The sequence below is a fragment of the Amblyomma maculatum genome, chromosome 5 (assembly GCF_055883805.1).
Source record: "Amblyomma maculatum isolate TAMU_Amacu chromosome 5, ASM5588380v1, whole genome shotgun sequence".
Classification (NCBI taxonomy): Eukaryota; Metazoa; Arthropoda; class Arachnida; order Ixodida; family Ixodidae; genus Amblyomma; species Amblyomma maculatum.
The window spans coordinates 56,384,296-56,403,043 of NC_139348.1; the positions used below are offsets into that span (position 1 = coordinate 56,384,296).

Consider the following 18,748-nt stretch of genomic DNA (forward strand, 5'->3'; position numbering starts at 1 on the left):
ATTTGGACGACATTATTGCTTTCTCGCCGGAGTTATCGACGCATCTCGCTCGATTGAAGCATGTTTTGGAATGCATTACTGCAGGTGGCCTAAAAATAAATGTAAAGAAATGTCGCAATGCCGCACGCAGTTAAACTTCGTGTTTTCGCTGTGTTCCGATACCCATCCACGATGAGGCACTCCGAAGTTTCATAGGCATCTGCTCTTATTGCCGACGCTTCATCCGCAATTTCACTCCCATCATCACGCCATTGACAACCCTCCTTCGTGGAAGCAACGACCTCTCCGGCGGGTGTTCTGCCTGTGACGAAGCGTTTAGTACACTGAGCTGATTGCTTACTCGCCGCCCATATTGCGGCATTTTGACCCTGATGCTCCTACTGAGATCCACACTGTTGAAAGCGGCACAGGTATCGGGGCTATTCTAGCGCACGTAAACCCGTATGTGCTGACTATGTTGCCTACGTGAGCCGCACCTTGACGAAGCCGGAGCTAAACTACTCATTTACTAAAGGTGTGCCTAGCCATAGCTTGAGCGATAGGGAAATCCGCCCTTATGTGTACGGCCGGCCCATCGAAGTCGCTACGGACAATCATTCTCTGTGTTAGCTGTCTTCCCTTAAAGATCCCACTGGCCGCCTCGCTCGCTGGGCATTGCGGCTTCAAGAATATGATAATCGTATTGTGTAACAATCTGGGCGGCAGCATTGCGGCGCCGACGCACTGAATCGCTCTGCGCTACCCCCTGAAAGTGTTTCCGATTACCCCATTGACTGCAGTTTGTTGTCTTTGACCAGCAGGGCAGTCGAGCAGCCGAGAGATTTATGAATCGCCTCCTTTCTCGCTTTGCTTTCGGCCCCTTCTCCTACTTCGACGCCTCGTGCAATACGCCACCAAGCTGCTCATTTTACAATTCGTGATGGCCCTGTTATACCGCCGAAATTATATTTATTCCGGCCGCAAATGGTTGCCCGTCATTCCTCGACACCTGCGGTCCGAAATCTGCGCTTAATTTCACACTGACCCACACGCCGCTCACGCTGGCGTATTCAAGACTTACACTTCACTTTCATTGCGTTTCTACTAGCGCGGAATGTACACCTACGTCTGCACATTCGTTCTCTCATGCCTTGATTGCCAACGCCGCAAGGTCGACCATCGCCATTCCACCGGCCGCATGCATTCTCTTCCTTGCCCATCAAGATCTTTCGACCGAAGAGGCATCGACCTCTACTGCCCGCTTCCCTTTACTAACACTGGAAACCGCTGGGTCATTGTTGCGGTAGATCATCTCACTTGTTACGCTGAAACCGCCGCTATACCTGCTGCTACGGCACGCGATGTTGCTACCTTCATCTTACACAACTTCATCCTTCGTCACGGAGCGCCACAGGAGCTGCTGAGCGACCGTAACCATGTATTTTTATCTGAAGTGGTTTCATCCCTCCTGTAACAATGTAACATCAGCCATTGCACTACTATGGCATACCAGCCGCAGACTAATGGTCTGACTGAAAGATTCAACCGAACCCTAGGCAGCATGTTTTCGATGTACGTGGCTGCCGATCATTCCAACTGGGACGCATTGCTACCCTTCGTCGCGTATGCATACAACACCGCTACACTGACCACTACAGGATTCTGGGTATTTCTCTAATATATAGACTTAAGCCATCTTCAAAACTCCATACCACACTTCCTTAACGGCTCTATTCTTCCTAACCCACAACCGTTTCTGAAGGCTCTAGATACGCTGAGGAGTGCAGGAAGTTCGCCCGTCCGCTCACGTCTTCCAACCAGGGCCGACAGAAAAATCGTTTTGACTCCACTCACGCCACCGACAGCTTTCTTCCGGAAGGCCGTGTTTGGATACATGCGCCTACTACATCATCGGTCCTCTCCTCCAAGCTACTGGCGAAATACTAAGGATCCTACCGCGTCCTTGAGCGCACGTCACCCGTCAATTACAATGTTGAGCCCGGTGTGCCTTCGCCAGACCTTCGACGACGCGAGCGTGAGACCGTCCATGTTTCTAGGCTTAAACCATACTACGACCCAGACGTATTGTTCTCCCCTTAAGTCGCCAGGATGGCTCCCTTGTTTCCTGGGGAGTGATTATAAAGAAGATGACCAGGCGCCAGCACGACCGCACGAGACGCGAGCAGCAGCTGTTAAAGCCAGCGTTTACCTTGCAAGCACTACTTTTACCTAGTCATAGCAAACGAGCTCGCCTTGCAATAGGGCTCGTTATAGAGGAAACAAGCGAAGCCAAGACAAAGCGTAGGGAAGCGCACAATACAGCACACAGTCCAATACGCGAGAAAAAAGGACGCGTCACAGGTCGTGCAGCATTCATGGTAAAACGAAAGAAAGAAGTCGCAGTTGGCTAAACAGTATTAAAGAGCACTGAACAAGCGTAGAATGGAGGCAGACTCAGTTTGCAACTTGAGCCAACGTTTCCATAAGTGAACTTGTCGTCGTCTGGGCAGTGCGGTTATCACTGCTGCCCAAACGAAGACAAGTTCAGTTGTCAAAACTTGACTCGACTTGCGAATTGAGGCTCCCCCCTCTGCCTTTGTTCAGTGCCTTTTGAAGACTTACACCGGGAGCACATAGCATCCCTTAATACTTCCCACTGCAAAATGCTGATGAGTGAAGAATCATTAAAGAGGTCAATGCACCGGAACACTCGGGGAAGAAGTGTAACGAGGTTTCACCATCACACATCCAGCTTGCTGGTTTAAGGAAGACACAACACACATAATCCTCTACAGACACCAAATAATGTCATGAAGCGTGCTACTAAGAAATCCACGAAACTAATAATGAGGACGTTATACTGCGGCAGGGCGACCTCAGCATTGGAGGTGCAAACACTGCTCAGGTGTCGCCGCAATAGAGCACTGTTAACATGATGGCTACATGGACGAAATCCAAGTTTCCTTCTACCCCATCTATGCCAAAATAGTTCCGCGGGGGTGCCTGGCACTCTTATGTCGTGCAGCCAACGCTGCCGCCATAGAAAGAGTCACAAACGTCTCGGACAACTGGAGTCTTGCTATTTTCCTCCTGAAATTGAGCTTTGCGCCTCTTGTTGCCGGTTTCCAATCGGTGATCATTAGAACCATTTGCCTGAACATTATTTTGGTCGGTGTGCGAGCCAACGCATGAATACTCCAATAGAATTACAGACAGTTCTTTAAGGACTCTTGGTTGGCCGTATTTCAAGTCATTGTAGGATGCAACAATCTCTAGCTGTGATGTAGCGAATGCAACATGCTGAACTGGTCTCTAGAGCCACAAAGAAGACGCTGTGCCGCAGCCTTCCGATAATTCTAGCACACCAAATCACACAGTGCCTTCCTCTATATTTTAGCATTATATTTATGCCACTAACCGTCATGAAATTTGGCAGTGGCCTCTGCATCCCGAACTTATTGAACAAGACCCCTTTTTCCCATAGGTCTGAAAGCGAAAGGATTTATTTACGGCACAGAACTTTCCGCACGGGGAGCGAACAGCGGCGATAGCATCACAGTTGAGAACTGAAGGAATACGGTAAATCGCCCAAAACATGACTGCAGCATTCATCTGCTCCAACGGTGCCTCTTGACCGGCGAGAGTAAAATATCCTCTTGCACTATTATGGTAGCCTGTGGGACCGAGCTAATTACCGCCAAGAGACTGTTGCCAACAAAGATGTTGCAGATACTCCAGCCTGCCGACGCCAAAGTCTTCCAATGCATCCATAGCGCATTCTGCCGATTTTGGTCGCGGGTAATCAAACAGAACACACTGCTCTTTCGTCGGTCTTGTGGACAGCGAAGGCATCAGTCGATCCATTACTTCAGCCCAAGCACAAACGAAGATGTGGTGCCTGCATTAAACACGAACACTATTCTCCTACAAATCCCCTTGTTTCAAAAAAAACTAAGAAGAGAACACAGTGATTTGCCCACAAGCTGCTCACTTTCTTCGGTTAACCACAGCAGGAACAGCCGTCTGTCCTTGCATTGATATAAAATTTTCTTTTTAGAGACAACAGAACAGCACTGAAATTCGCTCTGTTTCCTTATTTTCCTTTGAAATGATCTTCAAATACAACATATATTGACACGAAATTACACTTATACTTCCTAATGACGAAATTCTTGCCTAAATTAACTGCTAAAACATGTTGCCATGTAGCTCTTTCCTGGTGCCTCTGCATTGTGCTTTAATTGGGCGCTACTTCTTTGAATCCATTATCAGTGAGATCACAGAAACATTGCTTAATAATATGCTTGTTCGGAATAAAATCATTTGACAGGGGAGATCAGGTGGCCTAGGGCAATGGCAGCCATTGACCTTTCAGCTCGGTTATACAACAGTTGGTAGAACGCGCTTATCATTACAAGATCACTATAATGCAGTAGTTTCATTGAAATAAAATTTGCTGAGTATATCTTGCCCCTCTCTGCTTGCTTCTGCAAAATGTGGCGCAAAAACTTTATATAGTCCCAAAAACGACAAGCACTCACAGTAATCCTCGCATCCCTAGTCGGCGCATCTTTCGCCAAAGGTGGCTATATATCAAGCAATAATTAACATAGATGTACCTCTTTTTTGTGACAGGCATCCTTTTGGCTGGCACAGGAAGAAGAAAAGCAGGAGCAGCCTGGCTGCAGCACAGTGTTCCAAAATTTGTGGGCGATGTTAAAAATTCTTACGAGTATCCACCGAGTGGACGAGAGAACGCACAGCTTTTCTTTTGCATTTCAATTGGCCTCCAGTTAGTGGAAACTGTTGGTAAGTTGCTTTCGGTCGCTCTAACTACTTTTATGCGTGCACTGCAGTCCACAGGAAATCCTAACACTAAATTTCAGGGACATTAACAGTCAAATCGCATTTTGTCTTCAAATGAGGTTAATAATAGGGCACTCGTATGCAGGATTGAAGACACCGCGTTCTATTTGGATTTCGCATATTTTACTTTTGCAGTGGGGACAATCATAGCGGCCGTGTAGTGCATACAGTAAGTAATAAAAAATTGATTGTACTACTAGTACAATCAGCGAATGAAGATAATTACGCCGCGGCAGTTCGGTGTTAAAAAAAACACCGACACTGAATCCGCGTCATAGAAATCAAGGAAAAGGCACAAAATACCATTGAAAATATGCTTGTAACTATGGGAATTATTTTAACTACGAAAAGCATATGATTCAGTTACGCTTAGAAAAATTGCAAGTAAACTAACTCACTATGGAATCAGGGGCATCAGATTGGATCTGATAACAACCTATCGCTCCAAACGATACCAGTACAGTATTTAATAGGGAGAAATCAAAAGTGGCCCATTCTTGACAAGTGTTTCACATGGATCAGTTTTGGTCCGATCATACTTGCCATCATCATCATCAGCCTGACTATACCCACTGCAGGGCGAAGGCCTCTCCCATATTTCTCCCCTTTACCCGGTTCTGTGCTAGCTGCATCCACTTGACCCCTGCGAACTTCTTAATCTCATCCGCCCACCTAACTTTCTGGCGCCCCCTGCTACGCTTTCCTTCCCTTGGAATCCAGTTTGTTACCCTAAGCGACCATCGGTTATCCTCTCTTCGCACTACATGTCCTGCCCATGTTCATTTCTTCTTCTTAATTTCCGCTAGAATGTCGGTAACTTGAGTTATTTCTCTCACCCACTCTGCACGCTTCCTTTCTCCTAATCTTACCCCTACCATTTTTTGTTCCATAGCCCTCTGGGTTGTCCTCAACTTAAGTAGAGATCTCTTGGTTAGCCTCCACGTTTCAGCCGCATAGGTGAGTACAGGTAAGATGCAACTGTTATATACTTTCCTCTTGAGCGATACCGGTAAGCTGCTAGTCATAATCTGCAAGTGCTTGCCAAATGCGCTCCATCCCAATCTTATTCTTCTTGTTATTTCCTTTTCATGGTCCAGATCCGCGGTTACTAACTGTCCTAAGTAGACATATTCGCCTACTACTTCCAGTATTTCGCTACCTAATGTAAACTGCTGCTCCTTCCCGAGGCTGTTGAACATTACCTTAGTCTTCTGCATATTGATTTTCAAGCCTACTTTTCTACTTTTCCTGTCTAGGTCATCAATCATTATTTGCAGTTCATCCCCCGAGTTGCTTAGTAAGGCAATGTCATCAGCAAATCGCCGATTACTGAGGTATTCTCCATCTACCCTTATCCCTAACTGCTCCCACTCCAAATCTGAATACTTCCCCTAAGCAAGCGGTAAATAGCAATGGGGAGAATGTGTCTCCTTGCCTAACACCTCTCTTTATGGGAATTTTGTTACTTTCTTTATGCAGAACTATGGTTGCTGTGCAGCCACTATATATATCTTCCAGAACGTTCACGTACGGCTCGTCTACCCCCTGATTTCGCAATGCCTGCATCACCGCCGAGGTTTCAACTGAGTCAAATGCTTTTCCGTAATAAATGAATGCTATGTATATGGGCTGGTTATATTACGAGCATTTTTTTATCACCTGATTTATGGTATGGCTATGATCGATAGTAGAGTACCGTTTCCGAAACCCTGCTTGATCCTTTGCTTGATTGCAGTCTAAGGTTCTCCTGATTCTACTAGCGATTACCTTAGTAAATACCTTATACGTAACAGACAGTAAGCTGATTGGTCTGTAACTTTTAGGTTCTTGTGTTGTACAGTCATGGACAATATTTTGCGAGACGCCGGAGCCCCGTTTCAAAGCTGCCTCTGGGCCACTAGGCGGCGTGGTGCGCGCGTCGAGGTTGCGCGGGCCGATGACTAGGCGCATGCCCGTCCTATATGCGTCCGCTGGCCTTTCTCCTTGCTCGTTTTGTTTGAAGCGCTGCTTATTCCGCACTTGGGCGCGGCTGGCGCTGTTTACTGCTCGCGCCGCTCGAGCTATGCGGCCGTCGTGCTCGGCGTGCAGCCAGTCGAAAGCGATAACAGCGCTCGTGCACGGGGCCCGCCACCTTTATACCGAATCATTTAGATCTGTTTCTTTTTTTCTTTCAATAATAACATAACTTCTGGCATGCGATAAAGGTCTCGTTTCTGCAAACTGCCCACTGCGATGAAGACATCTCGATAAAGACACTCGGTCCTTATGCTTCAACTGCGAGCGTTAGCGTGCATCGCAACTCATTCATAGTTATTGTGCCGACCAAAAGCGTAAAAGAGAGAAATAATCCTTAAGCAACAAGTTTATTGTCATAAAACAAAAAAAAAATAAAACAATGCAGACATCACTGGCAAACGAAAAATTCCTAATACTTGGTGAAACCGCCATCAGCAGCGATGACGCTTGCCAACCGGCGAGGCATCGATTCGTAAAGGGAACGAACCACATCTGTGTCCGCACGAAGCCTTTCCCATTCACCTCTGATCGCTTCCCAGAGTGTGTCTGCGTTGGCATTCCCAATGTGAGACCTCATCAGGCGAGCTTTCAATAGGCCCCACACATTTTCAATGGGACTCATGTCGGCTCCCTTCGGAGGCCATGGCAGCTGCCGCACGCCACGAGCGTCGAGAATAGCGCTCACTTTTCGAGACGTGTGTACAGGACTCCTATCTTGTTGAAAAAGGTAGAATCCATCTGGGAATGGTCCGTCAAGGACATATGGCGTTAACACACTCTCAATGATGTCGACGTAGGCGTCCGAGGTGAAGGATCCATCGACTCTCACCAGAGGCCCCAGTCCATTTCTTGACATGGCGCCCCATACAGCCACGGAACAGCGACCACTGGAGAACACATTTTGCACGTATGGCGGGTCGTATCTATATAGGAGAAGAAAATCAGTACAAAGTTATAATTTGGGTCTTATGCATCAGGTTGAGCGCGAGTGAAAACTAACTTTTCCGTGTAAAAAGGTTTGATTAGCAACTGTGAATCGTTTCTAAATAGTTAGTACTTGAACCACGCTACTAAATGACAAGAGTTGTTTCGGAAGAGCAATTACTTTACAGTAAATTGCGGCATCGGCACTAAGAAGCGTTTGCTAATGGACTCTCTTCGGAAGGGCGCTTCTATCAACATCGTGCACCTCCGAGATATTGCATGCTGAGGAGGAGTATTCGGCATTGTTTACGACGTATATTTCATTTGGGAACACGAAGACAGCAGTTTGCCGCTATATCCTACTTTATTCGTGTTCTTCATATAAAATATTCAGGATTTACTTAGACGCAAAAAAAAGGGTATCCATACCTGCAATTCACTGGCCTCCAAACTCGGCACTTCTGGTCCCAGCGGGTGGAAAAAGAAGACTCGTCCGAGAATATAACTTCGGACCAGTCGTCCACAGTCCACCCTTTCAGAGAGTTGGCGAACTCGAGCTGTTCCTTGCGCTGTTTAGTTGTCAGATGCGGCTTCTGGGCAGCCATGCACGATCGGAGACCAATTTCTTTGAGCCGCCGCCTGATAGTTTTAGCAGATATATTCAGTGCAAGTTCCTTGCGGATTTCTTCTGCAGTCATGAAGGGGTCGGCCACCGATGCCGCTATGATCAGGAGGTCATCTTCTTCTGTTGAAGCTCTCGGTCGACCTGGGCGCTTGGAATCTGCCAGGCTGCCTCCATTGCGGAAAACGCGAATGGTTCGGGCTACTGCAGATTTGGAACGACCGGTACGGCGAGCAATTTCTCGCTGGGGAACACCTTCCACGAAGAGACATGCAATCAGTCTCCTGTCGTCGATCGGCACTCTTGGAGGCATTTTGCAACTGGCAGGATTTGCGATGAAATTATATAGGTTTTCCTGGATATCGCTAACCAATCATAAATCAAGTAACGTCGATGGCTGAGCAGAAAATATAGGCGTTATGTGGGAAGAGTGCTTGCGCTATCTCGCCTTTCTACGATCAGACGATGCAAGCATGTGCTCATCAGCCTTATCACGTCGGAGTGACTTTTAAACAACCATAGTTCGAAAATTACGGTATTACATCACATAAAATGACAGTACATTTTACGGCCTTACGTCCCCGAAGTGATAAGGCTGATGAGCACATGCTTGCATCGTCTGATCGTAGAAAGGCGAGATAGCGCAAGCACTCTTCCCTCATAACGGCTATATTTTCTGCTCAGCCATCGACGTTACTTGATTTATGATTGGTTAGCGATATCCAGGAAAACCTATATAATTTCATCGCAAATCCTGCCAGTTGCAAAATGCCTCCAAGAGTGCCGATCGACGACAGGAGACTGATTGCATGTCTCTTCGTGGAAGGTGTTCCCCAGCGAGAAATTGCTCGCCGTACCGGTCGTTCCAAATCTGCAGTAGCCCGAACCATTCGCGTTTTCCGCAATGGAGGCAGCCTGGCAGATTCCAAGCGCCCAGGTCGACCGAGAGCTTCAACAGAAGAAGATGACCTCCTGATCATAGCGGCATCGGTGGCCGACCCCTTCATGACTGCAGAAGAAATCCGCAAGGAACTTGCACTGAATATATCTGCTAAAACTATCAGGCGGCGGCTCAAAGAAATTGGTCTCCGATCGTGCATGGCTGCCCAGAAGCCGCATCTGACAACTAAACAGCGCAAGGAACGGCTCGAGTTCGCCAACTCTCTGAAAGGGTGGACTGTGGACGACTGGTCCGAAGTTATATTCTCGGACGAGTCTTCTTTTTCCACCCGCTGGGACCAGAAGTGCCGAGTTTGGAGGCCAGTGAATTGCAGGTATGGATACCCTTTTTTTTGCGTCTAAGTAAATACTGAATATTTTATATGAAGAATACGAATAAAGTAGGATATAGCGGCAAACTGCTGTCTTCGTGTTCCCAAATGAAATATACGTCGTAAACAATGCCGAATACTCCTCCTCAGCATGCAATATCTCGGAGGTGCACGATGTTGATAGAAGCGCCCTTCCGAAGAGAGTCCATTAGCAAACGCTTCTTAGTGCCGATGCCGCAATTTACTGTAAATTGCTCTTCCGAAACAACTCTTGTCATTTAGTAGCGTGGTTCAAGTACTAACTATTTAGAAACGATTCACAGTTGCTAATCAAACCTTTTTACACGGAAAAGTTAGTTTTCACTCGCGCTCAACCTGATGCATAAGACCCAAATTATAACTTTGTACTGATTTTCTTCTCCTTTATAGATACGACCCGCCATACGTGCAAAATGTGTTCTCCAGTGGTCGCTGTTCCGTGGCTGTATGGGGCGCCATGTCAAGAAATGGACTGGGGCCTCTGGTGAGAGTCGATGGATCCTTCACCTCGGACGCCTACGTCGACATCATTGAGAGTGTGTTAACGCCATATGTCCTTGACGGACCATTCCCAGATGGATTCTACCTTTTTCAACAAGATAGGAGTCCTGTACACACGTCTCGAAAAGTGAGCGCTATTCTCGACGCTCGTGGCGTGCGGCAGCTGCCATGGCCTCCGAAGGGAGCCGACATGAGTCCCATTGAAAATGTGTGGGGCCTATTGAAAGCTCGCCTGATGAGGTCTCACATTGGGAATGCCAACGCAGACACACTCTGGGAAGCGATCAGAGGTGAATGGGAAAGGCTTCGTGCGGACACAGATGTGGTTCGTTCCCTTTACGAATCGATGCCACGCCGGTTGGCAAGCGTCATCGCTGCTGATGGTGGTTTCACCAAGTATTAGGAATTTTTCGTTTGCCAGTGATGTCTGCATTGTTTTATTTTTATTTTTTGTTTTATGACAATAAACTTGTTGCTTAAGGATTATTTCTCTCTTTTACGCTTTTGGTCGGCACAATAACTATGAATGAGTTGCGATGCACGCTAACGCTCGCAGTTGAAGCATAAGGACCGAGTGTCTTTATCGAGATGTCTTCATCGCAGTGGGCAGTTTGCAGAAACGAGACCTTTATCGCATGCCAGAAGTTATGTTATTATTGAAAGAAAAAAAGAAACAGATCTAAATGATTCGGTATAAAGGTGGCGGGCCCCGTGCACGAGCGCTGTTATCGCTTTCGACTGGCTGCACGCCGAGCACGACGGCCGCATAGCTCGAGCGGCGCGAGCAGTAAACCGCGCCCAAGTGCGGAATAAGCAGCGCTTCAAACAAAACGAGCGAGGAGAAAGGCCAGCGGACGCATATAGGACGGGCATGCGCCTAGTCATCGGCCCGCGCAACCTCGACGCGCGCACCACGCCGCCTAGTGGCCCAGAGGCAGCTTTGAAACGGGGCTCCGGCGTCTCGCAAAATATTGTCCATAACTGTACATCAATGACGTAGTTAACTTATCCCTCCCAAATGAAATTTTAATATTGTGGAACACATAAAGGATCTTTTCATGCCACATTCTTTAGAAGATGCAAGTAGCAGAGAATGACTTGCTGCACGAGATTTTTACATGGCTGAATACAAATTAGTTATGTTGAACGTTTGCGAATCAAAATACGTGCTTTTCAGAACAAAAACAGTGATCACGAAACTGAGCTTTAGCTAACGTTTGAAAGTTTTAGTCTTGCTAAGATTGCATAATGAAATTCCCACATGCCATATTTGAAGCCCGCATGATAAGAAGAGATCATACAGAACACGTCTGTAACAAATGTTATGTGCATTTTAAAAAGGAAGCGCCGCACGCGGAAGCTTTCAAGGAACTTAAGCGCCACTTGTAGACCCCTCCTCTACTTCGACGCTTCGAAGAAAACGCCCAGACATAAACACACACAGACGCAAGCAGCGTTTGCCTCGGCGCAGTCCTTCAGGGAACTGAACCATAAGAGAGAGTTCTAGCGCAGGCCAGGCGTTCGCTGTCGAAGGCCGAAGCGAATATATCGACGTCCGAAAAAGTGTACCTCGCGATCATCTGGGCAATCTCAATGTTCCACCCATACTTATACGGCCAGCCATTCAAGGTGGTAAACGATCAACACACGTCTGCTGGCTGGCAAATGTGAAAGATCACAGGCCGTCTTGCTCAAGTGAGTCGGCGTCTTCAAGAACTTATTGTGCCGGTAGTAGGCAAGTCTTCCCGCAAGTATCCTGACGCATAGTGCTTATCTCTAGCTCCCATGGACGCTCCCACGAAAGACGACGCCGCATTTCTTGGACCGGTAAGCGCCAGCCATTTCACAGAAGAGAAGCGACAAACCGTGAGTTGAAAGACTTAACCGATTACATAGCAGCAAAGACAGCTTCCCCTCCCGATGTGTACAAGCACCAGTTGTCGTGACGGAAGTTACGAAATGAAGTCCTTGTGAAGATGAACTTTGCATCCAAAAGGGCCGCTCCCCTTCTGGTTCTGTCTGCAAACCTCATAGATGAAATTCTTGGCGTTCCACGATGCGCCAACGACAGGACGTTTCGGCCTTGAAAGCACGCTGCACCTAATTAGGGAGCAGTATTTTTGTCCACGGCTAGCTGCCGACGTCGACCATTAAATAAAAACGTGTCGTCAGTGCTAGCGACGCACGACACCTTCGATGAGACGTGCTGGTCTACTGATCCATACACCACCCCGCATTAAGCTTTTTCAACAAATAAGGATGGATCTCATCGGATCCTTCTCAACTTCGTTGACTGGAAACAAGTGGATCATCGTGCCACTGACTACATGACCAGTTACGCTGAAGCAAATGTACTGCCTAACGGTTCCTCAGCGGAGGTCGCCAAGTTTTTCTTCGACTGAATTCTCCTCTGACCTGGCGCAATAGAAGTGCTCATCATGGATAGGGGAACAGTACTTGCTGCCGAGCTCGCACAAGCCATTTTAAGTACAGTCAGCCAAGCCACTGCAGGACGACCGGCTACCACCCGCAGACAAGCGGGCTTACAGAAGGTCTAAAAAAACTGTCGCGGATATGCTCCACATGTACGTCGACACCTAACACATATACTAGGACGCCATCATGCAGTACCTTGTCTTCGCGTAAAACACGGCCATCCAGGAGACCACCAGTGACTCCGTACAGGCTTCTGTATGGCAGGGAGTCCAACACAACGCTCGATGCGATACCGCCGCACATGACTGAAGACAACCTCAACGTCGCCGCCTACCTGCAGCGTGCAGAGGAAGCCCGACTGTTCGCCCAGTTGCGCATCAATCAAGAGCAGCAATCCGTGGACGCCCGACAATACAACTTTCGGCGACGCGACGCAGAGTACAAGCCATAAGACCAAGTTTGGGTATGAAAGCATACTCACCATCGTGGACTAAGGAACTAGTTGTTGAGTCGATACTTTGGGCGGTACAAAATCCTTCACCGCATTGGACAACTGGATTATGAAGTCATTTCCGGCGGTACAACCGCATAAGAATGGCGACGTGCACTCCCAGCAGTCGTTCATGTTGTACGCCCGAAACTCTATTCCGCGCGTTAAAGAATCAAAGATGTTTAAACTTTCTAACGTTTATGTTTAACTTCCTTGGTTTACTTTGGGACATCTACGAGATGTGTTTTATGGGAGGAGTAATGCCGCGAACCATTCAAATCTCCATTTGTCCTTTTTCGCAGCCACAGAATGCGGACTTATCACTCTGATTCGAACGAACGGATCAATTGTGTGTTCTTTTTTTTGGCCATGTTTGTTGTCGCAAGACGCTACTTTATCATTTCCTTTGGTGCTGAAGATTCGAGATCTATCTCGAAATAGTCCCGCCACACACCTGTGATTCTACAATGTTCGAGGGTAAGCTAGTCACCGTTGGCGGTTTTATCTAGATATTTCTTCCACACCTTTAAATTGAGCGCTGACGAGTAAAACTGAATTCTTATTGACGACCGGTGAGCAAGTTTGTTTTTTTCGCGGCCGCCGATCCGTAGTTCTTTTGCTGGCGCAAGTCAGCCTTAATAAAGAGTTTATTCCAGGAGAACGGCAGTGTCTTCCTTTTGGGCTACCGGGCTTGTCATCACTACTTGACAGTATAATGTGCTCTCTGTTCCCCAACGGAACCGAAAACAAAGACAGCGATACTGGTTTATAACCTGGCGAAAGCAAACACGCAGGAATCGAAGCAAACCTACCTGGCCCATATCGGTTGCGTTCGAAGAGCTTGAAGTAATTACGGAATTGAGAAATTAACATGATTGAGAAATTAACATGAGAAATTAACATGAAATTAACTTAATCGCTTTGTGACTTGCTCGGCCCTTGAATGTTTTCTGCGAAAAAATCTAGGCCCAGAATTTTTTAAAAAGTGTGTCCACAAAATCTTTGTTTAAACAAGACAAATACAGTGCTACCACACGATGTCTCACCTTGCTTGCAAAAACGACCTGCAATTACTTTGCTTCTTTTGGAGGTAAACCTTTTTGAAGTCTCCTATGTTTTGTTGTTGGGGCTGCTGTGAAAGTCGAGAATTACCTGCTATATTGAATTGTTAAGCACAAATATATAGGCTGTGCATTTTGTTTGTCCATGCAGTGCTACAATCGCGAGTTTTTTTTTTCTTTTCTAGCTGTCGTTATCACAATGTATTAGAGTCGTAAGGCATGCGAAAAAGTATTTTATTGGATCAAATCTTTACTACAAAAGCTACATTTGGTTGACTGTTCATGAAGACTGGGCTATTATCAGCTTGGAAGCCACCTTTTATTTGCTCTTATTTTTTGCCCTTTCTATATCAGACGAATTAGGGTTTAAAATAAATCAACATTAACTTAACCCAGGTGGTTGATATTATTGAGGAATCAATTACTTTATTTACCATGATGTATGGTGTTTGAAAAGGTATAGCATATCTAACATACTACGCCATAATGATTGAGCTATGAAGTACACCGACACACCATACCGGCTCACAACGGCTCTTTCGTTAGTAACCGCTTTTCCCGAGTTTAGTCTCCACTGCGTTATGTCATTAACAAGAGGAGTGATATAAAGCTTCAAACCTAACTGCCACAGAGGCCAAATGGCATCACCTTGAACCAGAAAAGACCGTTAGGTGTGATGAACGCCGTGCTCTAGCGTTATCTTTCTTCAGAAAAATTTACTAATAGCCTCTTTTTAGATCTATCAGTGAAAAATACTTCACATTGTAGAACCACTCCAATGTGTTGTCAAAGCAAAGGAGAATATAATATCCTTCTTCACTGCATTGTTCAAGAGGCGGTTAACCACGCAGAATCAGAGGGTGGTGCATTTAATCTTCTACAGAACGACTGGTGCCGCCCACGGGATCTTCGATGGCTGGATTTCGTTGTCGGGAACCATTTCATCAACTGTATCGAGGATGGGGTTGCGTTTCCGCGGTAATACAGGGTAGAGGCTTTAGCGCCAATATTGGGCATCTTTGCCGGTGAATGTGAGGTGCTTGGCTAATCGCGTTCGAGAACGTTCGATGCTGACGAAAAGCATCAACACTCACTTTGAAGAAGGGCGCACGTTTGGTTCCTTTGGCTCGGGCCAGCGCTGAGTTGATGTCGAATGTGAGCTGGTATCTTTCGTAAGAGAAACTATTTTCGAGTTTTTTGGGGAGGGTAATGACGTCTCGAATGCCTACTAGGCTGTCGACAAGAGTGATCGTCATGCCTTTGTAAAGATGCTGGTATTTTGCGGCGAAGTTCGTGACCAGCCCGTGAGCTTGCACATGCCGTATATGAGCGATGCTCTTTAGAATTCCACTGTATGACCCAAGAGCAACTGAGTGTTTCCTTCCATGACATCTTTAGTAGCTACGATGTCTCCGGTGCCCATGAATACCACGACGCCTGATCCCAATGGTACGCTCATCTTTCCGTCACGGAAGTTTAGAACAACGCAATGCATCTAAGATGACGCAGTGACTATCTGTCGAAAGCTTTATGGGCTTTGAAGGATGACGCAGTGACTATCTATAGAAAGCTTTATGGGCTTTGACAGAAGGTCGATGATCGCTCAATGGCGATTAAGAGTGTACATGACCACAATCACGTTGCGTGAACCCTGTTATAGGAATACGAATCTTGGAGGGTAAGTACGTACGGTTTAGTTTCCCTTTCAGTTCATCTTCTTGATTGAGTAATGAGGTTAACACCAGCAGTGCAAATTACCTGCCCATCTCTAGCGGCTGTTACTTTCCTGCGCTGGGAAACAAGCAGTCCACGATGACTGAATAGTAAGCTCCGGTCTCTACTAGGGCTTTGATTGTGCGACCTCCGACCGTAAATTTAGGGTCACTTGCTCGCGCTCTTATATTGCGTGTGCACCGTGGTGTTCGATTTCAGGTATGTCGTTTACTGAGCTCTCGGCCGAGACAAAATGTTGTCACTTCGCTAGGCGCAAGGTCAGCTTGAAGTCTGGTCCCATTGTCGTCCACGTCGTCGTGCATAGCGGCGTGTAATGTTGCAGCATCGTCACTCCTCGTCAGTGCCGGAGGATCTTCATTAGGTCGCGTGTAGCAGCCTCACCTTCAAAGGCTTCATTCGTAAGTTTTCCTTACGTGTTTGGGGAACCTTTCTCGAAACTGCCATCGTAGTGGGGCCCTGGCGACGCAAAACGTGGGGTGTATGCCAAAGGATCTGCAGCAGAAGCTTCACAGCACACTCTCTCCGCTGCGCTCTTTCACTGCAGCTGGGTCATGGAGCTTTGAATAAGAAACCGGTAAGGCCGACAGGGCTCTACAGACAGGGGCATAAAATGTGCCTGGCCTCGCCACTCTGGAGGCATAGTCTCTTGGTGTCGCACTTCCAGAGGCTTGAGGGTCATTTGTAGTCTTGGCACGCAGAGTAAATGACGGCATTCAAAAGCAGCCTCTTCACGTCGAGTGTTTTTTGAGGGTTTTGTCGGAAAGTAAGCCGGCGTACCGCTTGAGCATAGTTCATTGCTGTTGCTTGTTGCGTCGGAGCCAGTGGCGCCGTTTGCCTATGTAAGCCTAGTCCTTGTTGGACTTCACGTACCACGTCCGCGAGTGTCACTAATTCAAGTTTTTGAAATTGTGACAGCCGTCTGAGTCTGTGAAGTTATTCTGGGACCACTTTACGGATAACATCCCACAAAACATATTCGCTCGCAGAAGATTCGCTGTGGGGGTTCCGTACGCTAGTTGAGCCGATCCACTGTACTGGCGCATGCCGACATCCATAGTCCTCTCAATAGTGGACGCTTTTCATGCGAATTCGACGGCGTTTTTCAGTGGATTTTACGCAAGGCCAACAAAAGCGACTCTCACGGCTTGTAATTAAAGTTCAACTTTCACTTATTCAGTCATGTTTCGGTAGACCCGGCGGAGGAGGCGCTTCATTTCCTCAACATAGGTTAGGGCGGACTCGTTAAGGAGCTTGGCTATAGAATAAAAGGTATCGCTCATTTTGCCTGCCGCACTCTCGAATTTTTCCAACAGTTCATTGGTAACGCCATTCCATTTCCTCAGCGAAGACTTGTGATTTCCACACCATGTCAAAGCTGTTCCTATAAGAGCAAAGAATATGATTTTAAGCTTGAAGACATAGTCCCAGTTGTTATTTCTATCAAATGGTTCTCTGGACATTGACCAAGGGAGCTGTTGAAAATGGGGAGGAGGACTGTCACTGGATAATAACCAGTGCTGTACAGTGGGTCATTTTCAATTTTCGCGTCTTCCTTAGGGGCCTAATGTGGTCCGGACAGACCCCGTGTTTGGATTGGAGCTCTTGAGGTCGGCGGCTGGCTCTGTGGCCTGTATGTTGGTCCCTCTGCACGACAGAAACAGGGCTCTGGTCTTGGATTGAAATAGTGACGAGACCAAACAGAGCAGCAACTCCACCAGATGTCACGTGTCGCTGACGATGTGAAACGCGCAAAGAAACTGTCATTGAAGGGAATGCACACTTTATTGGGCTGAAATGCGCCCGTAATAGAGCTGGGCGATTCGGCGGTGGCAACGACTGAAAGTGTGTTTGTCGGGTGTTAATCAGAGAATGCCCGCTGCATTCGTCTTCGCTCAGTTAAACGTTGGCGAAGAACTGTCTAAATACCCGGCCAAACGAACCTGGAAACTAATGGAACTATATATTGTCACAGAAGCCAGTGAAACTGTTTCAGCAGGTTTACTTAGGACTAAGTAAAAGCACCGGCAAGGTCAGGCACGGAACCGACCAGCGGGCGAGCACCGAGAGCGAAGAAGACGAGCGCGTGCCAGTCTCCCGAGCTCGCCACATGGCGGCGCCAGTACGATAACATTGCGGCATTGCCCCTCCCGGTGGAAAAGGCATCGTCCCGATGCCGAGTGGCGAGGTCGAGGATAACCGTAGTCGGCGAGGATGCGCGTTCACATCAAGTAGTTAAATGAAGCAAAGAAAAAAAAACACATGTAGCTTGAACTAGCGGGAGTAGAAGGGCTTCATCCTGGCGACATGTACGACTTCCGATTGTGCTTGCCGTCGGGATGAGCGAACAGTTCCTTGAGGGGTCACTTCGTAGGTGACGTCGCTGAGTTTGCGTTGTACTTCGTACGGGCCGAAGTAGCGGCGCAAAAGCTTCTCGGAGCGACCCCGCTGGCGAACAGGTGTCCACACCCAAACCTGATCACCAGGGTTGTAAATTACCTCCCTGTGACGAAGGTTATATCGTCGAGCATCTTTAACTTGCTGTGTCCGGACTCTCAGTCTAGCCAGCTGGCGAGCGGTTTCGGCATGCTGGACGAATTGGTCGGCACCGGCAATCGATGGGTGGGCAACATCTGGCAGTAGCATTGCATCCAGCATGGTGACAGCTTCGCGACCGTACACCAAACCAAACGGTGTAAAGCGGGTCGTTTCCTGGACGGTGGTGTTATAAGCAAATGTAGCATACGGTAGTATCTGGTCCCAGTTGTTATGATCTTCGTTGACGTACATAGAAAGCATATCGGCGATGGTC

At 47.4% G+C, this 18,748-nt stretch overlaps 1 protein-coding gene across 1 annotated transcript in view; it reads left to right on the top strand.

Moving 5' to 3' along the window:
- Positions 1-18,748, top strand: part of LOC146188359 (cell-death-related nuclease 7-like) — a 116,346-nt gene that overhangs the window by 43,832 nt on the left and 53,766 nt on the right. Inside the window, exon 4 of the mRNA XM_084603750.1 lies at positions 4,615-4,788. Within this exon, the coding sequence (XP_084459876.1) occupies positions 4,615-4,788 (174 nt within the window). The remainder of the gene's footprint in view (positions 1-4,614; positions 4,789-18,748) is intronic.